Raw genomic sequence first — 25,017 nt, 5'->3', positions numbered from 1 at the left:
CAGTATTTTATACTATGTGCCGCTTAATTAGCTCTGGTTTTGCCTCGGTGTAGCAGCTGCAGCCTGCTATTTAAAGATTGAAGTGCAGTGCAGATTACTAGTAAGGGTTTGATAAACAATTAGTAACTTGAACACAGCTGGTAATGTTTTTGTCTTGCGTTTGTTTTTGTCTCGACATCCCAAGTAGATCTCTAAATGCTGATGATTTCGTTACTCTTCCTACAGATCTTAGTTTCCAAGCAGCTGCGAGAATCACGTCCGTCCCAAAGTACGATGGTCTCAAGCTCATGAGAGATCTTAGTCAGAACTTTCCAAGTAAAGCCAGGTAAGTACGCAAAGATATGTACAGAGGAAACATTTCATTCATTTCAGTTCCTGCCTATCACAATGAAGCTTTTGGATCATTTCTCTGTGTTCTCGTGTGTAAATCCAGCCACAATGTCTTAGTCTGTGTTTTTCCTAACACCATTTGTTTCAGAGTGGTTATTCCGGTGATAGATTCCAGCTTTCAATAGATAGAGATTGAATCAAGTTTTTATTTAACGTTTGTTTGTTTCATCTCCGATAACTTACACAAACACGCCAAAGTGCTGAGTCAGAGTTGAAGTGAGTGTTGTGCCCATCTTGAGGGCCCATAGCTTTTTGGAGATTAAAACTGGCATTTTACTGCCAGCTGGGGATGTAGAAAAAGCTGATGGTGACTGTACATGTTTTACTGTTCCCACAGATCACTGACAAGAGTGGCTGTAAAGCAGGAAATGAGAAAAGAAATTGAGGAGAACCAAAAGGTGTGATATCATAAGCAATGTACCAAAGAGAGTGTATTTTTTGGATTGCATCCATAACTGTTGCACTACATTAAGTGTTTCTTATCTGTATTTGTTCTTACATATCTGCTTTAGTTTCTCTGTGTCTATTTTCTACTTATTGCTGTAATTTCTGTTTTCAAAAGCTGGGGGTAGATTCACTCACATTGGTGTTCTGGCATTTCAATAACAACCTTGATCTTGTTCTTTCAGCATCTCAGTGAGACCATAGGGGTTCACCCAGGAGACGGAGTGCTCTTCATCAATGGGCTGCACATTGATCTGGACGTCCACAATCCTTTCAGGTGGGGAGCCCTGCGGGGGAGGGAGCAGCAGTGGACTTGCACTCTCCAGGAAGCCTCAGATGTCCTTCCAGCTCAATGAACCTGTTGTTGCAGTGCTAATATGGATAGGAGCTAACCTGTGTTTTTGTTGTCACAGTATCTTAGATATCCTCAGAGGAGAAGCCATGGTCCTGGAAGGTCTTCATAACCTTGGCATTAAAGGAGAAGATCAGGCCAAGCTGCTCAGGCTACCTGTGAACCATGTGGATGATAGCTACGCCTTAGATATCAGAGATCCTGCGATAATGGTGAGCGTTTTTGTCAAGTCCTGTCCAGCAGTGTGCGTGTATAATTATACCCAGGGGGGTCTGTTAGGGGCTGTTAGGGGCACCTAACAGTGGTACTAAGTTTCATAGTACCACCCATGTCTGTACTCATGCCTTTGTTTTAAGTGTACCTGTAAGAGCACTCAGGCAGAAACATTCATTTCTGACAACAACAAACTCACCGGCACGGCAGGTGTTTTCTTTTACGTGCTTGCACCAGGTTGCGGATTAGCAGATCAGTCATCAGGCGGCTGCAACACCGCCGGGCCTGCCAGAAACCTCTGTTCTAATATGGGAAGTTGGCCAAGAAAAACTTCCACATAAAAATCTTACCGGGTCATTTAATAGAGATTCTGTGAAAACAAATGAATGTGATTTATGAAGTCTTCGACCAAGATTCCAATCAGACTTTTTAGACTGAATCTCACCTTGCAGAAACTGTGAGTATGTGTCTGAGAGAGAGAGGAAAGGAGAGAGTAAATGAGAGTAAGATGATGATTAGTGTGGCTGAGAGACAAATATGTGTACCTCAGGGAGGATTGATTGTGAGCTGCTGCTGTAATTCTGGCTATTTATCACACAAACCAAAGTCTGAATGTTTTCTCTGATGTCATACAGTGACTGACAATAATCAAGGAATATGATCATAACATAGAAACCACCAGTCTACCAATGGTGACCTGTGTTTTGCTGATTGAATCCCTACATACGTATATACGTGACTTTCTGTTGCTCGGGCTTTGATTATTAATATCCTTCCAATATACTAATTTTCTTTTGCCGGCCACTTGTCATTCATTTTCCAGTGGATAAATGACATTGAGAATGATCCATTGTACCGAAACTGGCCAACCGGTGTACAGGAACTCCTCAGAGCCACTTTTCCTGGAGTCATCCGGCAGATCCGGCGTAATTTCTTCAACCTGGTAAGTCCTGGGACTGACTGAAGCACCTTTAGTCTTTAGATTGCACTTACTTTCTTTTGTCAATTTGCGCTCAGTTCTGTATCGGGCCATTACAAACACACGCTCACAACAAAGCGCACCAAGTTAACTTTTGAATACTTTGTATTACCTTTGAGTGTCTGGGATTCAGTGTATTTAGCTAAGTACTCAAGAAGGATAATGATTATCTGTAAATGACTCTGATGACTTTGTTGTTAGGTGCTGTTCCTAGATCCAGTGCAGGAGGAAAGTATTGAGCTTGTGAAATTAGCAGAGCTTTTCTACAGGCATAAGATTCCCCTGAGGTTGGTTCCCTTGAGTCACACGGCTGTACACCTCTTTATGTGGTCTACTCTCGGCACGTATACTCTTTACCATTTAGTGCCTCAGATTTCACCTGTAAAGTGAACCCTTGTATTTCCCCACCTCCTATAGAATTGGATTTGTCTTTGCTGTCACCACCAAAGATGAGATTGATGGCTTCTCTGATGCCGGGGTTGCATTTTACCGCCTTCTGAATTACATTGCAGACGAGTATGATTCATCCCAGGCTCTGTTGTCAATGGTCTCAGTAAGTATTACACGTCTATAAATCTGTGTTGTTTTAGCAGAAGATCCTTGAAAAAAATAATTGAAGCACACCGCTTGTCATCTTGTATCTGTTAGTTCTGTAGAAGTCAGTTATTTTATTGTTCCTCTTGTTAACTCACAGTGTGAAACGTTATTGAACTAGACGGGTGAGAGGGATTTTGCCCCTGGCATCAGTTCTTTCAAACACAAGCGGAAATGTGTGCAGGCATTGATGGTCCAATCTCTTCTGACTTCCACTCTCACGCAGATGTACAACAAAGTCGGCGTTGGGGAGACGCTCACCATTGACACAGTCACAGATTATCTGAAAAGGAAATTTCCGAAAGCCAATGCTGAAAGGATTCTAGGAATAGAATCTGAATATGATGACAAAAGAAAGGTGAGGAAATCCTTTTTGCATTTTTGAAGCCAGAATATTTTTAAAGGGTAACAAGCTACCATCCTTGCTGTGTTTGTTCTCCAGGAAGGTACTCAGTTCTACAAAAAGAGTGGCCTGGGTGCCTTGCCTCTGGCTTTATTCAACGGAGTCCCTCTCAGCTCAGAGGAGATGGATCCTGATGAGCTGGAGACCATTATCCTGCAGCGCATAATGGACAACACCAATGTCTTCCAGAGAGCTGTCTTTATGGTATAACATGCCTGCATGAAAAAGTCTTCTTACATGCAGTTAAACAATGCTCACATTTTACACAAGTTTCTACATAACGTTACGCATTTACTACGTGCTTTGTGTTATGTATTTGTTGAAATAGATTGACCTTCAGGAATGAAAAAGGAAGAGAAACAATTATTGTGTTCAGTTAGGTTTGCTTTGGTGCTTTGACATGAAGATGAAACTAATAATCCCTTTGGGCAAAAATGTAGCAGATAATGCAGCAAATATGATCTGTATAAAAAGATAGCATACTGTGTATTACACAATGTGATAATCTTGAAGTGCACAATGATGATAAATTATATAGAGGTTTTATTGGACCAGACTTACTGGATAGACCATAGATGATAATTCCAATGCTATTACGGATGTACAATTTCCCACATATGCAGGAGGTATGTAGCATTCCTTTCTGGTTCTCCACATTATTAGATTTGCAGACCATTAACACACTCTTATACATGAGCTCCAGTGTATCCATGTGGATCCACACTCACAGCGAGGTTCCTCCTATGGCACGCTTATAGGGTCAGTTGACTGAGGGGACAGATGTTGTGGATTACCTAATGGAGCAGGGCAATGTAGTTCCCAGGATGAACCATCTCATTCTGACCACTGACCGAAGCTACCTGGACTTCACTGCCTCCCCAGGTGACCTGTTTTATTAATCAATCAATCAACTCTCCAGTAATAATTCACCACACCTTTTGTTGGCTATAAAAACCTTTTCTTCCTTGTTTTGTAGTTGCGGATGATTGGGAGGACACAACTATGTTTTCATACCTGGACTCCAGAGATAAAACTGCTGTGATGGCCAAGAAAATGAAGTACTTCACTAACAGTGGTAGGAAATGTAGTGGAGAGTAGAGGCTTGGGTGTCTGTAGAACCAGAGACTGATGTCATCTCCTAAAAGTTCCTGACTGGTTGCCATGTGTTAGACTGGACTAAAAATAACACTTTTTAAATGGTTGTTTCTAGATTGAGACGTAGACCATTTTCAGACCCATTTCACTCACCCATTTTCAGTAATCCAGTGGCTGCTCAAGCAAGAGTGTAATGACCTATTTACTTGTTAAAAAATCAGTAAAGTGAGAAGTGTCTTAACTCAAATGTTACAGTGTTGCAGAAGTGTGAAACTGACCTTTGTTGAGATAGACGGTCTGTGCCTTCAGCCATATGATTGCTGTGTTTGCTGATTGGCCTTAGGCCAGCGGTCTCAACGGTCGTCAGAGGCAGCATTTCACAGCCCTGGCCTGAAGTGTAGCTGAGACTAGGCTGATTGCCATCCTCCAACTGATATTGACTAGCTGACTGGCAGACGGCCTGCTTTACTGATTGGCTGGCTGAATGACTAAGGAACATGTAGCTGTACCTGTGTTGTAATGTTAGTGGCTCAGTGCTCTACTTATACACTGAGCTCTCTGCCAGATCTCTGCTCGTCTGTCTCTCTCTCTGTCTGTGCCACCGCGCACCCCCCCAACCCCCCCCCCACACACACACACACACACTCGCCCCCCCTATCTGTTCTCCTCTCTCATACACTCAAGTGCATATAACAAACTACTTCATTTCCCTTTTCACTTTTTACTTCAAGGATAAGCAACTTAATCTTATAGCCTGACACCAAAAGAGGAAATGGTTGAAATGTCTTTGCCTTCCAATAGTGCTTTGATTAGTTTGCAGTTTAAGGAGTGTCCATTACAGACTGCCGGGTAGCAGCATTCTTTTGCTGTTTCCCTCACACTGTTACGATTGTATAACAAAACCTAATTTCAACATAATGTGTCAGTTAATATGCAGATTTTGTGATATATATATATATATATATATATGTATTCGTAGTCCTATGATTGTCATTTTCCCCTAGATGAAGACGGTATGAGTGGCATGAGCATATGGATAGCTGGAGATTTTGAGAAGTCCTCAGCAAGAACACTGTTACTCAACTCTCTGAAACACATGGTGAGTGTGATATCATTCTGTCCTCCTCATTTCTCCTCACTGATGATTCTAGCTTCCATGAAGGAAGTTGTTGTCCCTAGATAATTAGTCACATATAGTTCACATGTCTGTAGCTGAGGAATTAAACACTCCTGTTTTTTAGGCAGGTATGGGAAAATTAACAAAAACCAAATTAAAACACAAATGTTGTTCTGTTGTCTGCTCTCACAAGGATCATGAATACATATGTCACTAAAATGAAAGATTTGTTGTTGACACCGATACACTGGGGAGGAAAAAGGTACATAACAGCAACAAGACATTTCCTCTTTGCCAGTAAAAAGATCCCTTATTGCTACAAAAGGCAGAAAAAGAGAAACCTTGAGTTGTTACATTAAAGCAATAAAACGTCATCTTTTTAGTTCTTGATCTTAATGACACGCAAAGCTAGTGGAAATATGTCCTGTGTGATTTCTGTACAATTGATATCCCTTCTGTTTGTGTGCGAGCAGAAGGCCAGTCCTGGAGTCCGTGTCGGGGTGATAGATAACCCCAGCAGTAAGCCCAGTGAAGATAACACTGTGCTCTTCAGAGCTCTCTGGGCTTCCCTCCTCACCCAGAAGAATAAGGCTGCGGCAGACTTTGTACAAAAGCTCTTGAAAGAGGAAAGCATCCAGCTCCTTCAACAGGGAGCAAAGATGAAAGACTTACTCCTAAAGGTAAGGCCTGCATTGTTTAAAGTTCCACTCTTTCTTTAGTTTAAAAATCATCAGATTCCATACATTTCTTTTTTGATTGATTCAAAGTGATACATAGTCTGAATTGACAGTTCTAAGCGAGGTTCATACAATTTGCCCATGAACTCAATTAAATCGGTCTGTCTTACATTGGTCCAGAGTAAATAAATACAGATAAATATTCAGATTAGAAAATATGTAGAAAAATAAATATCTAACATAATCTTTTACCAACAGGATTCACATTTATGCTTTTGTGCCAATGCTGTCACCGTTTAGAAAATGAGCATGAACAGCTGTTAACAGGGTTGGTTAAAGCCTCGCTCTTATTAACAGTGCACTCACACAACCTTCAAAAGTTTTGTATTGTTCACACTAATACAATCAATTCTATAAATACACATTTTCATATGAGCATCCATCTGTCCATTGTCTCTAGTCTACACACATCTGAGTTAAACACAGGCATACCTTCTACCTAAGACTGGCTAAATTCAGGTTTACATTTGGTGAGCAGTGTGATGATGTATGTCCATTTATTTTCCATTATTTATGTATGACTGCATTGGCCATGCTGATTGATTTTTGGGTTTGGTTATTACATCTGATTCTTTCAGGGAACATTCCTTCTAAACTGGGAGATGCCATATTTTCCTCTATATTGACATTAATGGTAACAATTTAAACAGATTTGACTTGCATAGCAGCTAAAAGTAGGTCTTGGTTGGGAGTAGCCACTTGATTTAAGTCTACAGCCAGGGAAAATGGTGATTGATGAGCCCATCTTTTCATTCCTCCCTCGAACATCGGCGAACAGAATACATTTAGAGCAAGCATGATGCTCCACAGTATGCGGATGCCAAGACAAGCAGCCCACTCACTGTCAGTTCCACTTGATCTGTCAGAGGGGGCAGCATAAGTCGGGGCGCTCCACTCACTGAATCTTTAAATAAAAAAGTGTTGGTGGATACCTGATCCCCGGGGAGGACCAGAGTTCATGCTTGTGTGAATCATGTGTTTCCTGCCAAGCCCGATGGTCACTCGGCTGCTCCGAGCTGTCTGCTGCCAGCTTGTGCTCTCCATGCTGGAATGTGTGATATCAACTCAAACATCATCACGCATAACAAAGTGAATTCCCCATTGACTAATCAACAACAATGAATCAGCTGACAGGAAAGCTCTGCCTCCTTATTAACGACGCAAAATCAGACATGCCTTATATTTGTGACAAACCACGACAAACTGGCTTTGGGTTATACAGCACCTACCTTACTTACACAATGAGGAGAGAATGCACTGGAAATAGCAAAGGTAGGAGGTGGCTGTGTGAGTTGAGACCCACAGTCAAGGGATATGAGTTTATTATTGGCTGCCAGACAGACTTGCTGACTGAGTTGTGCTGACATTATTGGTATTTCACCTGTTCTCCTGAGGAGCGAAATGTTGGAGAAACTAATAACCTGACACCCCAGACCTTCCACACCCCCACACCTAATTTGTTATAGAGAAAATTGGCCAATGTTTAATTAAGAGTTTGTTAGATTAATTACAAATTGATTAATCTCATTTTCCACACATGTGCATTTCTGACAGCTTGGTCCTCTGGCTGAAATATTTATGTTTGAAAACTGCAGTGATTCCTCTGATGCAGGGCTTCAATGATTTTGTGAATAACCGAGTAATTCACACATCACATACATCATACTTTATGTCAATGCGTCGCTCAGGTTTTGTTTTAGACGGGGCGGGAATGGGAAAAACGTCCTTAAGCTAGCCTATTGGATCATATAATACAAACTCTTCAATCATGTGTGAGTCAACAAATGCAATCAATACATCTGACATTCTGAACAAACTTTTGTTATTGTGCTATAGGGCATGGATGAAGATGCATTTGAAAAGAAGTTCAACACACTGGAGGTGGATTTCATCCGCAGTCAGCAGCTGTTCTGTCGAGAGGTTCTGAAACTGACTCCTGGACAAAGAGCAGTGGTCGGCAATGGCAGGGTGAGTGGACCACATTATGGTATCAGAGAAGTAAAGGCCTGGTTAAAGGGTGTCATCGTTGTTTAGTGGAATTGTTTAGGATCCCTCAAGCTGCTGCACTTGGGAATATGTTTGCTTCCTCAGAACTGTCAGCTCAGCATGAGGTCCGTTTCTCAAAGGTCACAAGTTGTGCGAAATTGTGTGTGTGTGTGTGTGTGTGTGTGTGTGTGTGTGTGTGTGTGTGTGTGTGTGTGTGTGTGTGTGTGTGTGTGTGTGTGTGTGTGTGTGTGTGTGTGTGTGTGTGTGTGTGTGTGTGTGTGTGTGTGTGTGTGTGTGTGTGTGTGTGTGTGTGTGTCTTTGCGTGCCTGCAAGGGTCCTGTATGTGTGTGCAGAGCTGATGACTGATGTTTTAGCAACAGCGGTGCTGACAGCCCTGGATGAAGAGGCTGGCTTCTGTGATGGCAGTAACAATTAATATCATTTTACATTCCTCTGCTGCAGTGGCAGGGCTCTTCGCCAAAAATAGAAAGGAGAAAAACACAAGACGCATGGCTGGAAACCATGAAATTCTAAGTTATATGCACATTAGATTTAACACCGCCTTCACAGGTAGTAAATAATACATTCCCAGAGAACAATTAAAAATGTTGTTCTGTCTGCATTATCCTCTCCATGTCAGGTACTTGGGCTGTTGGAGGAGCAGGAGGAATTCACTTTGGAGGATTTCCACTTGCTGGAGAAGATTACACTGAGCGGCTCTGCAAGGAATGTCAAAGCCAAAGTTAAACAGATGGGAATGAAGGCAAAGCAGTATGTTTCCATTGTCTCCCTCTTGACTGAAACAAAATGCCTTCCTTTTTCTTGCAAAGGACATTTCTGAGCATCCCAACATCAGGCAACAGTAGCTTACTGTTCTTATAGAGAGAAAAACTTTCTTTCACTTTATATATAATAATCTAAACAGATTTATACACCACCTTCTTTCCCTTTTGTTAAGAAAACATTGACAGCATGATTGCGCGATGACCACCTCTGCAGAACAAAGGTGGACGTCATTGATTGATACTGTGCGGGTGCCATTTAAAACAGCTTGACATGACATTACTTGGGCTACGTTTGACATCCCTCCTAACCGCCATCATTAATAAGTGATGGACTGACCTGACTACACCTCTTTTCCCTCCAGAGCCAGTGACTTAGTCATGAAAGTCGATGCCCTCCTAACTGCAACCCCCAAGGGCGAAGCCAGGAGGGACGTCCACTTCATCAAAGACAGCCACAGGTGGCCAATGGTTTTTCTTTGCTTTCTGTCCTGTTTGCTCTGCAGTCTCGCAGGGAAGTTTTCACTGTCTTTTTGTTGTAATGGATCTGAAAATTGCTATGCCATCATTTGAAGCTGTGCTGCTGAATAAGGGCCGTCTGGCTTTAACCACTTTGGCGTGCTGTTCTCCCCCTCAGTGTGCTCCGCCTGTCCCCACGTGAAAACGAGGTGTTCTATGACGTGGTGGCCATTGTTGATCCGCTCACCAGGGAGGCGCAGAAGATGTCCCCTCTGCTGATTGTAAGCCGTTCTTTAAGCCTTCATCCTTCTCTATTGATCCCTCTTCAAAACGTACAGATGGATAGTTTTTCTTTTTTTACATTTACAAAATCAGTGTGATGAGCTCATCTTTGTTGTGTGAGTGCAGGTGGGGCTTTCTGTGTGAGCTAAAACAAGTATGGTAATCATCACTTGCAAATTACCAGCTACATTTCAGGAGAGGTGAAAATTGGAGAAAATTCCGAGCCTTCCTTGGAGGCATGGAGACCTATATGAAGAACCAGCCAAATGAAACGCAGAACAAAATGGCAGTTCCCAGTGAGAAGTCCCTTGCATTTGATCTGTATCTGTACGCAATTCACTTATTGGACACATTTACCCAGACAAACAGGTAGTGGGGGTAATTCCTAAATCACATCAGGTTCCCAGGTTAATACCTTCCCCATGTGAGTAGCTGTAACATTTGTTACAGTTTGCTGGAGGCCCACTGTGCTAATGAATTGGGTTCAGGTGAAAGCTTGAAAAGATGACTCATCCTGCAGACACTCACCATCAGTAGCCATTCTTTGCACAGTGCACTATTTGCTTGTGCAGTGCAGCAATATATATAGTCGAAACCACATTTCCAGCATATGCAGTTTTTTGCGTTGTTTTTTATGAAAATGTGTCAATAACTGCTATTTCTTCTAATGACTAAGGTTTATTATGGTACTAGCATTGGCCAGAGATATTTGGTGCTGCTTTTAGTTGTGTTGTTCTTGCGTGTCTACAGCAGTGACCTCTTACCTGGACTCCTTCTACTTTGCGCCTCACATTAACCATGTCTCTCGTCCTGTGACTCTTGCAGGTGCTCAGTCAAGTGGTCAATGTGAGACTGCAGGTGTTTATGAATTGCCGAGCCAAGTTGTCTGAGATGCCCCTCAAGAGGTAAACTTCAGCTCCAACAGTAATTAAATTTGGCTGGTCGGCTTGTATGTGTTTCCTCTGACCGTCGTAGACTTCTTTTGTAAGACGACACTGCACAGATGCAATCTGCTTAATAACACCACCTTATTGCTTTGGGCCTCCCTTTGCATCTCTGGGCAAATTGCTTACATCGTACACTGTCGGAGCTCATGTAGTAAAGACACACACAGGCACACACACACACACATAGAGGAGTGTTTGAAATTGACCACATGGTGAATTGGTTTCATTATGTAATTTTAGTGTTTGAATGAATTTGTATTTGACAATTTTCCAAAACATATAATTAATGTGTTCTGTTCTAATAGCACATCAGATTCTCTCCGTTGTTTTTCTTTGGAGGAGATGACATTTTTCAGGAAATTCGACCAGGCTTTGAAAGTTGAATTTAGATAGATGGAAATGATCCCCTTCCCCCCCTTACACAGCTGACAAAGGCCCCAACCCCCAACCCCCAACCCTGTCACACCTCCTGCCCCCTTGACTGACAGAAAGCTGTAATTGTAAAGTCACACTTCTACAAGAGAGATAAAGATTAGATACATGACCAAAGCAGATCTCCAACAGAAATGAATAAATTGAAGAAGAAGAAAAAATCCAGAAACATTTATGAATTCAACTTATTTGATATTTTATGTTATTATGTGTGACTACATGTGCATGTAGTATGTATTCTGTGTACATAGGGACAATATGGGGTGCAAATCTTTTTTTTTTTTTGTCATTTGGTGCTTTGAGGCGGTCTTGGTTGATAGGACAATATTTACAATATTGCATTTTAGGGATTTTGTCCTGGTAGGATTGTGAGGGGTTCACCATCTGGTTACAAACAGCAGATCCGTTTTGCAATCAAATGGTCATTCCTTCATGTCTCCTGGCCAGCCACTGGATGGTAATCCTATAGCTCACCCCTGGAGGTATTGCGGTCAGTGGGCGCACATGAATCTTGTTCTTGGTCAGTGGGATCATTTTCTTCATTGGTACACTTTGGTGGTGAGACCACAGCTGGGACCACAGGGCCACTCATCTTCTCTCTCACTTCTCTTTTTGTGGAGAATTGGTCATCCCACAAATTGGGACCAATCCAGCAGAGAGAGCGTGTTTCCTCTGGTGACTGGGTCATGCCTCAGTTGCTATATCCTGTGCCGCACCACCCTCTCATGCGGTAGTACCTCACTCCTCACCCTAGAATCAGCGCCCTCCTTCTGAGTGTTCTGTTCTGTGGTGCAGGGTGGCAAGCTTCTGGGGCTAAAATTAACTTTTGAGAAATCTCCTAGTGTAAAAAGATGTGACGAGGAACTCTGAGGGTAGCAAGAAGGCATTAATGGGAACAGAAACAGTCTGAGTAATGTGGATCATCAGCCACGTTATCAGGACTTGCTATGACTCCTCAGTGTCAGAGGGCATACTATAGGAAAGCAATTAGCATAAAGATTAGCCTGGAGCTAGCCTCTGAGACAGCTCTGAGTAATAATAGAGAAAGGGAACATTTTTAGTGCACGGGCTAGAGAATGCATTTCTGTTATTGGCTGAGCAGGAACACTGGCTGTAATAGTATTAGATTCCTCACTTCGAAGACATTGTATATCCCCTGCTGACACAACAGAACCCATCTTTCCTGTCCTGGAGAGGACATTATTACACAATCTGTCATCATTTCTGTGCTTGCCAATGAGAAGAATCCTTTGTTGGGTGGAATTATTGTTGGAAAACATCTTGTAAGGAATTCATGTTTAATCTACAAACAGCACTGTAATACGTGTTTTGAACGTGTTATTCTGCCATCAATGGATAAGCATCTAAATGCAGACTCTCTCTCTGTCTTCCTTCACAGTTTCTACCGCTTTGTCTTGGACTCTGACGTTAATTTCTTGGGCAATGATACAGTGTCTGCTGGACCGGTTGCCCGCTTCATGGATCTGCCGGAGTCTCCACTCCTCACCCTTAACATGATCACACCAGAGAGCTGGATAGTGCAGGCTGTGCGCAGCCCTCACGACTTGGACAACATCCACCTGCAGGAGGTATCCTGCTCTCTAGTCAATACCACACAGTATTCATTCTCTGACCCCTCAACTGCACTGAGGTGCTCCCAATTAATCATCTCCAATTAGCTTTTGTCCTTTGTTACCTTTTCTTTCACTCCAGGTGAGTGGGGTTGTGGCAGCAGAGTATGAGCTGGAGCACCTTCTGCTGGAGGGCCACTGCTTCGACCTGTCAACTGGCCAGCCCCCCCGCGGACTCCAATTCACCCTGGGCATGAGTCGGGACCCACTCATGTATGACACTATTGTCATGGCTAACCTGGTCAGCAACATTGTCTACCCTTACCAGAGACATCAATCTATTTCAACTGGTTCACTCGAACACTAGGATGAGTGTTGATCATATTCAGTATTGTGCCGTTTCAACAGGGATATTTCCAGCTGAAAGCCAATCCTGGTGCCTGGACCCTGAGATTACGTAAAGGGAGGTCAGAGGACATCTATCAGATTCTCACGTAAGTATTAAGGAGTGAGCAATGGAGGATCTTTTCACAGTGTAGCCCTTACAGATGCAATTTAGAAAAATGTTAGGCAGGAGTGTTATTTAGACAGTTCCATCAGCAGCTGAACATCAGTGTTTCCAGCCACCTTTCTGTTTCATAGGTAGCTATGAATCCCATCGCTATGGTAACAAGGAGAGCCGCTGACATTGTATCAGCTCAAGGTTTTGATGAGTACAGAGAGTTGTGCTCTTCACAGGCCAGGAGAGAGACAGGTAGGAGGAAAGGGGCCGCTATTTCAGAGAAGACGGAGCGGAGGGATGATTCAGTTGGTCACCTGCCATGCCATCCGCCTCAAACCACAGGATGTCAGCAGCACAGTATCTGTTTTAGCTGTTAGGGAGGTGAAGGTGTCACAGGCTGCAAATGCTAGACACGCTACAATGGTCTACTCTTATTTCCCCAGATGAAGGGTACGCACTGTTTTGCTTTTTCTTTCTGCTGCATTTCTCATAAAATGCATTATTCCATATCTTGCATTCTTTTCAGTTTGATTTCAACGGTGAACTAATTTGGTCTCAAATATTGCTAATAGTACTTAAATGGTTAAATGGTTCTCATAGGCGAGTCTGCATCAATAGTGGATATCCGTCTAATCACAGATATTGTCCTCTCTTGCCATCCTCTCATAAGATTAAGGATGCATGCAAGCCTTGGTTCCTTTGGAATCATATCAGACAAGCAAGATTTATTCCCCAATCCTCCAGGTGAAGCTAAGGGGTGATGTCATTTTTCACCTTGGCAGCGTCATTATTCTTGCAGTTAGCGGCACTCTGCTCTGGTTAGGTGGCCGATCAGAGCCTAGTGGGAGCGTCTGTACACTCCAGTCCCAGAGTCTGCATTTTCCTCTTGCACGGCGTGCTGCCACTGCGCCTTGCCATGACAGGGATGAATGACATAGCCAGCTCTCCTCTCCTCAGAGCGGGGATACAAATTGATCTCTGGTGCTCTCTAACAGAAGCCCTAAAGGCTGAGGTGCACCGGCGACAGCAGAGGTAGCAAAACACAAGCACTACTGTGCAACAGGGAAAAATGCACTTTGTGCCCACTGAGGAGGAGCATTTATCATAGCGATAAGGTTAGTTTTCTGCCTTTAGTAAGCACTGAGGTCATGATGGCTTGCCGTGCATGATAGCCTATTGCTCATGTCTGGCTAAAGTTCATTCCCTGGTGTTTCACCATCAGCCTGCAGATTGTGCCTGCCAACATGCATTCTACACACGGCAGATCAGTCCTAAAACAATTAGAGTGAGAGGCCAGTGTGATACAATCAATACTGTACAGACGTTCACTTTTAATGTAGGAGTAGCTAAAGCATGACTGGGAAGTAGTGATGGATAAAATAATGGGAAGGTGATTGTGGATGATGATGGAGGGTAATGAATATTGTCAGAGTGTGACCCTGGCAGCTGTCCCAGAATCCCCTTTTGAGTGCGTTGCTCTCATTGTCTCTCAGTGGCAGTTTGGTCCTTTGTGAGGCCGGCCTGTGTGCTTCCTTCATGTGCTGCTGAAACATGAGTCTTCAGTCAGGGCCGTGCAGAATATTCATCAGCTGTTCCTACAGGTGGTAGATTCTAGTACTTAATGACAATCTGATTCAGCTTGATTGGTCCTTAATAAAGTCTCTTTACTATATAACCTTTTTTTTTTTAAATAATCTTTAAAATTAGGTTTTTGATAAGGTAGGTAAGTTAAGTTTGTGTCACACTGCCCCAAGCATTTATATGCTTAATAAAAAAATGTAAATGTAAAATGTACCCAGTGTGCAGGATGTTTCATGTCAGTGTGAAGAGCGTTCTGTAGCTCTGGCATGCAAATTGTGAGAGACTCATATTTTGTTCATTATTATTTTTTTTTTCAGGCATGATGGAACTGATTCTCCTTCAGACGCTGGTGACGTCATCATTGTCCTTAACAGTTTCCATAGTAAGATCATCAAAGTCAGAGTGAGTGAAGACTTTTGATTCTCCATCGCACATTATTCAACCTAAAATCCTAATTTACACTGTGTGTTCTTCTATAGTGTGTGTGTACGGCTCTGACTCACACCATGGGGGGCATTTTGTTGTTGTAGGTGCAGAAAAAGGCGGAGAAAATTAACGAAGATCTTTTAAGTGAAGCATCTGAAAGCAAAGGCCTGTGGGACTCCATAGCAAGGTGTGTATCCTGTCCTCACACACACCTGACTTTTGATAGCTGGGCCCGGGTCGGGATCTATGGCTGTGTGGGCCGGTGGAGCCCTTCGAGGCACAGCACGGGGCTCTGCAAATAAACTTGACAGGTTTAGGAGGCCCCTCGGCTGATTGGCAGTAACTACTCTCAGCTCATTGATTGGTGGCTGTGTTGATGTGCCTTCTTTTTTCAATTACATGTCACGATTTCAGGAGAACTCGTTTCTCCCCTGGATCCAGACTGCACTATTACGCTGTAAGATCTAGTCTTGCAAAAAATATGTGCCTCTGTAGGTATGTGTGTATGTGTCTGTGTGTGTGAGAGTGTGTGTGTGTGTGTGTGTGCATCTGTGTGATCTCCAAGTGCATCCTCCTAACTGTGTGATCTTGTCTCCTTACTTAATGCTTGCTGTGTGAAGTGTTTGGAGCACTTTTGAAAAAAGGTAGGCAGTCGTTTAACACCAGAAACTTGTGAGCATGCAGTGTTTATGCTGTAACTTAGCAGACGTATGTGTTTGTGTTTATTTCTGGGTTCTCTAGCAGCATTTTGTAATACTGTAGAACAGTGTTTCTCTAACTGCCGTGCTTTTTCCCTTGTTGTACATCAGACTGGACGTTTCTGTGGGGAAATGTCCAGTTTGTTTTGGAAAATATGATTTTGTTGCCACTTATTCCTAAATACAATGAGTTGTATTGAGAAATGTTTAAAAATAAGTTTGATTATCATCGCCTTTTCTTTCAAATTTATTAGAATTTTAAATTGAAAGTAGCCAAACGTGTCCTGTGTGTGCACACTGTGTACTTGGGTGGCTGTCAGTAGATTTTCACACTCGTATTGACGCATGCAGGCATGAGGCCTCTCTGTGATTTAGTCTCGGCGTTGGCGACTCGTTGTTGTGGTCTATGATGTTCGGGTTTGATGCTGCTTGATTCAAAAAGTTTGACAGCCACTGGTGCATAGGATGTGTGTGTTGTTCTTTGAAAACTGTGTCTTTATCTATTTGACATTGTCTATCCTGCTACCAAGACAGATGAAAGTAGATCTAATCAGAACTCAGCTGGATTGTCTATCAGAACCCTTATGAGATGCAGCAGAAGATAAATGAATCATTAGAGTCCAGCAGGGTGGAAAAGAAAAAGTCTATTTACAGTGGAAGTTAGTAGAGACGTCAGACAGGAAAATAGTGATGAGAATGAGGAAGATTCTTTCATTCGTTAAGGCAGTTTTATCTCTGTAGTGCATTGATGAGCGTGAGTGAAAACGGCTTTCTTTCTGTCCTTTATTTCTTTTGCTTGTCCGAGCCTGGGGGGAACTTTTAAGTGGAAAGTACTTAATGCAGCCCTGGCAAAATTCAAAAAGGCCGTTTTAAGGGAGAGTGAGCTGTAGAAGGTAAGGGAGGTCAACAGACCTGCAGTGGAGTGTTAATTATCTCAAATTACCACTAGATAGTATCATTTTAACGTCCGGCTGGATCCAAATGTAGCAGAGCGGTCACACTTCTTTAACAAGGCTTCGTCCCTGTACCAGTGTGTATAACTGTCATCTATTCCTGTAGCACCACCTGACATGTGTTGTGTCATGACTGGGTTTCTCTGTGAGTTTGTGTATACCTGGGGTTTAATGTCCTTTTTTATCTGCAAAGGCAAAAAAGTAATTTACACGTTTCATGTTTGGTCGAGCTGAATTGGCCTCGTAGATCAGACGACATGAATCGCAGTGGAGTGGTGGGCCGCACTGATAAGGTCACTGTCTGTATTTCTGGTGGCGGGACTGGTTGTAATGGATTCCAGCAGTTCTATCTGTCACACTGTGCTGTGTGTGTGTGTGTGTGTGTGTGTGTGTGTGTGTGTGTGTGTGTGTGTGTGTGTGTGTGTGTGTTATTTGACACTTACTTGTACTGGAGAGTGGCAGCCAGAAGCCGAGTTGGAGCAAAACTTTTGTCCTCTAAAAGTGCCTTCCCTCAGCCAGGCTTTCATAGTTAAGTAGTTTAATTCTGTTTTAATCACAGGAGGAAACGATCCTGGACCAAATCCTCTGAATAAATGATACATAGTCATCAGATAAATCCATAAATAGACTTATGATATACCCATAAGATCTGCATGTTTGGGTTATGCATATGCATTTTTAGGACGCACTGATGTGAAGCGATAAAAATGGGAGTAGAGAATGGAAATTTATGCATAAAGCTCACTATGGCTGATTTATCATGGCTGGTCACGGTTGCAGCAAAGGTAATTGCGTCTCTGATTTACTGTCTTTGAAAAGCAGGTGATAACTTCTTTGCGGCCCTAGATTGCAAAGCAGCTGTTGTCATTCTGAGGTGGAGAGAGCGTTTCTGAATAGAATATCGATCCGTCTGCTCAGCCGCCGCCGCTTCTTATTTGTAATCTTTTGCCCGTACAGCAATATCAGCATTTCAAAACAAAAATTCAGTTTTAGATTTTTTCATGAATCGTCTTTTGAACAGTTTTGGGGAGGTTAATCAAAAACGTCAGCCCTCACAATTACCTATGACTCATCCACCTGAAACAGCACAATGGAACAAACTTTTCTTTGTCATAAGTCCACAAGGCGGCACCCGTGGAGTCAAATAGAGAAGTCAACATGTAATGAGTGCTTGACCCTAAGTCTAAAACATATCATTATAGATGGGATTGTGACGTACATGTACATAACACTACTGAACTAATATGAAAATGTATAAAATGAATGAATACATTGAGTTCACATTAAGTTTCTGAAGAGAGGAGACATCAGGAAGCACGGCAGAAACGTCCCGTGAGTGCTTTTGTCCTGTGTGATCCTGTGAATGTAACATCAAAACGGTTTCTCCTTTTGGTCTTAGGAAATGTTAGAAACCAAAGCAACGGTTGCTACCAGACCTTATTTGTAATTCCCCGGTTACACAGACAGAGGAGGCTGGCAGAGACTTGCTTGGGTTTATGTCACAATGCCAGACAAATGGAGTTTTAATATGCTCAGACTATGAATTATGACAAAATACGCTGGAGACACAGGAGGTGGTGTGTGTGTGTGTTTTTGTTTGTGATCTTCAAGTTATAGCTCACAGCTTTCGTAACAAGTTTAGTTTACAGTTCTGCTGTAGCTGCACTGAATGCTTCTCTTATTATACCCAGCAAAACCCATCCTTTTTAAGATTATTATATACGTATCAACATACACAGTATACTGTGTCTCTGTACGCCTGTCTGTCTCTCCATGCTCTCACACACACACATGATGTTGGTCTCTTTGAATCATTTTCACACAATGGCATGAGAATGATGTCATAAGCTACAGAGAGAGAGGAAAGGCAGGAGTGGAGTTTTTTTTGTCCAGTTTGTGCCGTCCACCGCTCTGGATTTACCCAGAGCTGTGTGGATCCGTCCAGAGGTCCAGATTATCTGGGGCTAGTCGGCCAAACGGCCTCTCACCTGACCTGCTAAAGCTGCTTATCTGGGGGTCCCACTGTAGGACTGCAGGCCCTTCATAATGGCCGGCTTAGTCATGGCGAGCAGCCGGCGTCCCCAGACCCCCTGGCAGTGTGGCGTCACCTCAGAAGCCGACCCACTCGGCTGGAGAGAGTCAGACTTGTGCTGTGGGCTGGGACTGCAGGTAGCCAAGGATGTTAGGATGTGTTAGTCCCACAAAACAAACACGTGAATGTGCTCGTATACAAACGCTTTAAGCTTAAACACATGTAGTCATGAGGATGTGGCTCATGGAGCGATGCCCCCTCCCATGCTGCTGGGAGAAGATGGTTTGCAACGTTTAAAGATTGGAAGGAAGAGTGTTGAAGATGACCTCTGACCTACATGGTCTGGCCATGCAATGACATTGGAAATGACCCAGTCAGTTGATATGATTCAGATATGGTGCTGGCTGCCCGCTGAGAGCCGTACTGATAATACAGCAGACATTACTGCATATTATCTGACCCAGAAAGCTTCGGCCCGTTGGGTTCCCAGGCTTGCGACTCCTGTGCATTTCCTCAGTGGGAGGATTTGCTTCATACGGCAATTATGCAACGCGTCATTTAGACTCGCCGACCGGCAGAATCCTTTTGATTCCGTCCATATCTATACGGCTTAAGTGCGTGTAAATGGCCTGGGCCAGATCCAGTTTGAGCCGCCACGGAGCGGCAGCCTGAGCCCTCATATGACCCGCTCCCTCACTAAGTTTCTTTCTGGAGCCTCTGGGCTGAAGCTGCAGCCGTGATAGATTGTGGAAGAGACACTCTTCCCCTCATCAGCATTAAAGACAAGGACACACAGTTTGACTGCAGACACATCTCCCCTGCAGCACACGTCCTGATTTCTGAGCCATTGCTCTTTAATGGCAGTGAGGGTATGTTGGTGCGATTGTCCTTTAGATTTAACTGTAATGGGGGCTCGTATGTCATTCTGCATTTGAGTTGGGTGATAGAACAAAGTGATTAATAATGTCTATTTTGAGGTACAGATGCATGAGTGAATGCAGCCATGCCACACACTCTAATAACCTGATGAACAGAACTTTCTCTTTTAAAAACAAAGGGCATGGTTTTTCAGAGCATTGTCGTCATCTTTATAAGTTTTCCATTCAGAATGCCCCTCACTTTGTTGCATGTTTAAACATTGACGCGGTGCCGTTACTCCCGGCTGTGCTAAAGCCTGACACGGTTGTGACCGGCGTCGCGGTGATGTGCTGTCACCGCATGAAACACAGACGTCAATCAAAAGGCGGCCGACTCATTTGTGACGCACTCCTTCACAGCATCACAGGCGGCTCCAAGAAACACGAGGGTGAGCAGAAGAAAGACGACGTCCTCAACATATTCTCCGTGGCCTCTGGACATCTGTACGAGCGTTTTCTGAGGTGAGTCAAGTACACAAATACACACACACTGCATGCTCTTTCAGGGCAGTACACTCACTTTACTTGCTAACCGTGGTTCTCTAACACTCACCGCTCGCGTCTCTGTTTCAGAATAATGATGCTGTCCGTCCTTCGGCATACAAAAACCCCCGTCAAGTTCTGGTTCCTCAAGAATTACCTCTCGCCCTCTTTCAAGGTAGCCGTCTCATCCGGGCGCCGCACAATCTGTCTGCCCTCAGTCACACTAACTTTTTTTTCCCCCCAGTTCCGCAGAGGATCCTAGACTTGTTTATACCAAGGCAATGAAAGAACTTGTGTGTGTTTGTGTGTGTGTTGCTTCCTCTTTGAAAACAGTGTTTTATCTGAGATTTCCTGTAGGGTTGAAGTCTTCCGCTGTATAATCTGTGATCCATGCTGAACTTCAGAAAAGGCTCAGAAGAGGAAACTGTTTTCTTCTGCATTTTTTATATTCATGACATCTTTTCCGGATGAAAACTTGAATTTTAATACTTTATCCAAATAGTATCCAAGCAGAGACGCTATTACCTAACTTCACTGTCCCCTCCTGGTTCAGACAGACTAACCAGCATCATTGTTGTGGTGGGAGAAACTTCATCATAACACTTCTGAAATCTGTGGGCTTTTGGGTAACACAGATGGGAAACATCTCCTAGGAGACCGCGACACACAGCTGTTTCTGCGGAGCCTTCACAGAATCCAAAGAGGCCTTCTCCTGTTGTTGCCATAACAGCTTGACATTCACACCTTGACACTCCTGGCCCGCAGTTCCGTAAAGAGCGAGCGACTCTGTCTTTGGGAAGCAGCAGCCCTTAATTTGACAGCTGGACAGAAGGTTCCAGGCTCTGTCGTATCGTGTGAGAGCCACTTTCTTTTTGCAGCTTACCGAGGCCTTAATTGTCGGCGCTAAACTGTGGTACCGCAACAAAATGACACAAGGTTTTAATACGTTAGGCAGCATTGTTGTACGTCTGTGTCACACAGTGTCACTCTCTCTCTCCTGTGTTATTGCTCACTGGAGTTCTTGGGTACGACCAAAATTGCAAAACCATGCTCCTGATATTGTGTTTCTCCTCCCTCTGGTGTAGGAAACCATCGCTCACATGGCCGAGTCCTACAGCTTCCAGTACGAGTTAGTGCAGTACAAGTGGCCCCGTTGGCTCCACCAGCAGACTGAGAAGCAGCGTCTCATATGGGGATACAAGATCCTCTTCCTGGACGTCCTCTTCCCCCTGGCCGTGGACAAGATCATCTTTGTAGACGCCGATCAGGTATCCATCACGCTCCAGAAGGGCCGACAGGGACGTACTGATGTTACCTTTCCTGTCTGTCCCGCGTTCACTTACCCAGGTTCTCTCCTTCTCTCTCACACGCAGATCGTTCGGGCTGATCTGAAGGAGTTGAGGGATCTGGACCTGGAGGGCGCCCCCTACGGCTACACGCCGTTTTGCGACAGCCGCAGAGAAATGGAGGGCTATCGCTTCTGGAAAACGGGCTACTGGGCCTCGCACCTGGGACACAGGAAATACCACATCAGGTACACTTCCCAACCAACGATGACAACGCCCAAGAAGATCGTCGGCCATCTTTTATATTCGGCCTGTCGTGAAAAACAACACTGGGCCGCTACGTTTGAGAATTTTTGTAGCATTATTTGTGTGTATTTGTGTGATGCTAACATGTTTATAACTCTTAAATGCTTTGACCGGTTCTGTTGTTGTGTCTTAGATAAAGGTCACACAAGAATTCATAATGTAAAATATTGACGGCTGAAACGCCTCTGCCCTCGTCCCTTTAATTGAATTTCATCTTGTGTATACGCTCAGTTCTTTAGAAAATTTGACAGCTGTTGTTAGTGGAGGACAGATTAAAACCAACAGCTCTCTCTCTCTCTGTCTCTCTCTGTCTCTCTCTGTCTCTCTCTCTCTGTCTCTCTCTCTCTCTCTCTCTCTCTCTCTCTCTCTCTCTCTCTCTCTCTCTCTCTCTCTCTCTCTCTCTCTCCCTCCCCCCTGTCCCCCCTTCTGTCCCCCAGTGCTCTGTATGTTGTAGATTTAAAGAAGTTCCGTAAAATTGCAGCAGGGGACAGATTACGTGGGCAATACCAAGCACTGAGCCAAGACCCCAACAGCCTGTCTAACCTGGACCAGGTATGTCAGAGAACCACTCAATGCATCATCTACTATTATCTACTACACTGTGTCTTATATACTAAATGTACAACACTACATTCTGCTCTATGATTCCCCCAGGACCTTCCTAACAACATGATCCACCAGGTGGCCATCAAGTCCCTCCCCCAGGACTGGCTGTGGTGTGAGACGTGGTGCGACAATACCTCCAAAGCCACAGCCAAGACCATAGACCTGGTGAGGCTCACACTGTGACACCACAAGCCAAGCACTTCATCTAATCTACACTTCCATCACGGACATTTACTGTGATATTGTTTCTTTGAGTCCTCTTGCACGTCTTAACGCTGATGTGGGAGCTGAAGCATCAAAGCATTGTAAAGAAGGAGTGTGTTTGCAGGCATTACTGTCCATGAATCGCTGAGCATTCAGGAGAGAAATGAGGAGCATCGCTGCGGTCTCAAACTAATTAAGGAGAGTTTTAGGACAGGCTTCATTTACTGGGACAGGAACCATTTTCTTACTGTGATATGGGACATTAATTGGAACTTCAGACCCAAGACACTGACTGATGTTCTTTTAAGTGAAAAGCATCTCAAATGAGGTTTAAGCGGCTGCCACACACACACAGCAGCTCAGAGTGACAGTTTGGCACGCGGGGAGAAGTTGCGTTGAAGGCACACGGCTGATGTTTTGTAATTCTTCTGTGCGACAGTGTAATAACCCAAAGACCAAGGAGCCCAAGCTAAGGGCGGCGGCGAGGATCGTGCCCGAGTGGGTGGAGTACGACAACGAGATCAAGCAGCTGCTGGGACGCGTTCAGGGGCAGGAGGACACGACGGCCAAAAGACAAACCGCTTCGGGGTCGCAAGAGAAAAAAGGTGAAGGGAAAAGCATCTCTGTAAAATCGATCCAGCTCAATTTCTTATCCAGATTTGTGTCTCTGTGTCGTCCATTTTCACATCTTGTCCTCTCTTCTGCAGACAACAAACGTGATGAACTTTAGTGTCTGCCAGAGGCCGAGGAGGAGGAGGAGGAGGAGGCCCCCCTTAGTCGTCCCGTGAAGCTTGACAAACGTAACCATCGAGTTCTCCCTCCGCTCCGGTCTGGGAGAGAGGAGAGGAGATGTTTTCATAGATGACGTATTTGTTTGTGTCGTCTGTCAAGTCTTACAAAAATCACCAGGTGCTGTTAACGGCTCACTGTGAACTCTGTCAACACTGCAGACGAGACGTGCCTAGTATGTGGAATCCAGAGTTTAAGAGTTTCAGGGAGGCTTAAGGGTCTAAATGTTACATTTGTGTTTGTTGCACTGAAGCTGTTTGCAAAGAATCATACAATGAAGGCACATCCCTGAGAAAGTCATCAGAGGCTTGTACATCTTTTTTAATTGTATTATTATTCATTCATTACTTTGTCTAGTTGTTTATCAAGGTTGTGATCACTTCAAGCATATTTTCAAGGATGTTCCATCACCACGGTGGCTGGCAGTGTGTGTGTGTGTGTGTCCAAATCACAGCAAAGTCACATAACAGGTCAGGTATGAGTCATCAGCAGGTCCAGCCAGCCTTTATTAGGGATCAAAGAAGCCTCATTTGCAAAGGAAAGGTCATGGTTTATTGGTTCAATAGAGGATTTTAACTTATTACAGTATGTTTACACTTGATGTACATTCAGCACGTACACGTATTCGACTTTTAGAATGGATTTTTCATTTAAATTCCACAATGAACCAGTATTTGTCTCAGGAATAAGGTGAGCGTTGCGTCGCTGCTCGACTGAAACCAACATCAAGTGTTCTGTCCCAACAGTGCAGAGGAAGTGGGCGCAGGAAGTCTGCTCTCAGGCAGGGAGGGCACCCATCTCTCACTGTGGGTGGCACATGGAAATGTTTACATTGCTGTCTGATGGGAAAAATAAATCTTTGCTACAAAACCCAGTGATGAAGAGCTTTCTGACTTCAGTCCTCTCTGCTGTGGGTTAGGGTGTGTGTGTGTGTGTGTGTGATTTATACAGTAAAAGTCTACATTTGAGACCTTCATTCGTAATTGGTTCCGCACGATGAACCATTGAACCTTATGAAGCTGAATTTATGGTGAAAGAAAGCAGTTAAGACAGCCCAAATCTGCAAAAGGTTAGAAGAAATGATTAAGAAGCTCAGAGTGCAATTTCATCAAACTTTGGTGCCTATTAAAGCAGCAGTCTGTAAGATTGTGGAGTCATGGACTACATTTAATCGTCTCCCTCCTCCTCCTCCTCCTCCTCCTCCCTACCTGCTGCCCCGCCCTGCCTCCACAGCTCCTCCCACCCGGGAACATGAGACCCGAATCAAAAAACTGACTTAATGACTCGACTTGTGGCTAATGGTGGTAACTAATAGGCTCAAAAGCAAGGAAATGTTCCATTAGGAGAAGCCACAGATCCAATCAGGATGCAATGAGGGTTTAAAAAAAACGTGACATACTGAAGCTACACACAGTAGATTTGTATGCAGAGATACTCCAGAGAGGGAAACT

At 43.9% G+C, this 25,017-nt stretch overlaps 1 protein-coding gene across 2 annotated transcripts in view; it reads left to right on the top strand.

The window, feature by feature from the left end:
• uggt2 (UDP-glucose glycoprotein glucosyltransferase 2) overlaps nucleotides 1-24,625 on the top strand; it is a 30,900-nt gene extending 6,275 nt beyond the window's left edge. Inside the window, exons 9-39 of one of the 2 annotated variants that reach the window (XM_076170020.1) lie at nucleotides 226-325; nucleotides 728-788; nucleotides 1,020-1,111; nucleotides 1,248-1,398; nucleotides 2,223-2,342; nucleotides 2,580-2,665; nucleotides 2,796-2,931; nucleotides 3,199-3,330; nucleotides 3,415-3,579; nucleotides 4,134-4,257; nucleotides 4,352-4,450; nucleotides 5,475-5,569; nucleotides 6,061-6,267; nucleotides 8,161-8,292; nucleotides 8,951-9,081; nucleotides 9,458-9,553; nucleotides 9,730-9,832; nucleotides 10,659-10,738; nucleotides 12,612-12,801; nucleotides 12,926-13,084; nucleotides 13,192-13,277; nucleotides 15,184-15,268; nucleotides 15,397-15,479; nucleotides 20,253-20,354; nucleotides 20,466-20,550; nucleotides 21,461-21,643; nucleotides 21,749-21,909; nucleotides 22,405-22,519; nucleotides 22,622-22,738; nucleotides 23,217-23,382; nucleotides 23,485-24,625. In XM_076170020.1, coding sequence (XP_076026135.1) covers nucleotides 226-325; nucleotides 728-788; nucleotides 1,020-1,111; nucleotides 1,248-1,398; nucleotides 2,223-2,342; nucleotides 2,580-2,665; nucleotides 2,796-2,931; nucleotides 3,199-3,330; nucleotides 3,415-3,579; nucleotides 4,134-4,257; nucleotides 4,352-4,450; nucleotides 5,475-5,569; nucleotides 6,061-6,267; nucleotides 8,161-8,292; nucleotides 8,951-9,081; nucleotides 9,458-9,553; nucleotides 9,730-9,832; nucleotides 10,659-10,738; nucleotides 12,612-12,801; nucleotides 12,926-13,084; nucleotides 13,192-13,277; nucleotides 15,184-15,268; nucleotides 15,397-15,479; nucleotides 20,253-20,354; nucleotides 20,466-20,550; nucleotides 21,461-21,643; nucleotides 21,749-21,909; nucleotides 22,405-22,519; nucleotides 22,622-22,738; nucleotides 23,217-23,382; nucleotides 23,485-23,507 — 3,665 coding nt within the window. In that variant the 3' untranslated portion in view covers nucleotides 23,508-24,625. Of the gene's footprint in view, nucleotides 1-225; nucleotides 326-727; nucleotides 789-1,019; nucleotides 1,112-1,247; nucleotides 1,399-2,222; nucleotides 2,343-2,579; nucleotides 2,666-2,795; nucleotides 2,932-3,198; nucleotides 3,331-3,414; nucleotides 3,580-4,133; nucleotides 4,258-4,351; nucleotides 4,451-5,474; nucleotides 5,570-6,060; nucleotides 6,268-8,160; nucleotides 8,293-8,950; nucleotides 9,082-9,457; nucleotides 9,554-9,729; nucleotides 9,833-10,658; nucleotides 10,739-12,611; nucleotides 12,802-12,925; nucleotides 13,085-13,191; nucleotides 13,278-15,183; nucleotides 15,269-15,396; nucleotides 15,480-20,252; nucleotides 20,355-20,465; nucleotides 20,551-21,460; nucleotides 21,644-21,748; nucleotides 21,910-22,404; nucleotides 22,520-22,621; nucleotides 22,739-23,216; nucleotides 23,383-23,484 lie in introns of those variants that run through there. The other variant, XM_076170021.1, reaches the window with a different exon arrangement.
• Nucleotides 24,626-25,017: the final 392 nt, after the last annotated feature.

This window comes from Genypterus blacodes, unplaced genomic scaffold (genome assembly GCF_046128005.1).
Source record: "Genypterus blacodes isolate CSIRO-AG114 ecotype Tasmania unplaced genomic scaffold, CSIRO-AGI_Gbla_v1 ptg000214l_1, whole genome shotgun sequence".
NCBI lineage: Eukaryota > Metazoa > Chordata > Actinopteri > Ophidiiformes > Ophidiidae > Genypterus > Genypterus blacodes.
Note: the sequence above shows the minus strand (reverse complement) of the source record. Positions and strands in the feature narration are given on the sequence as shown.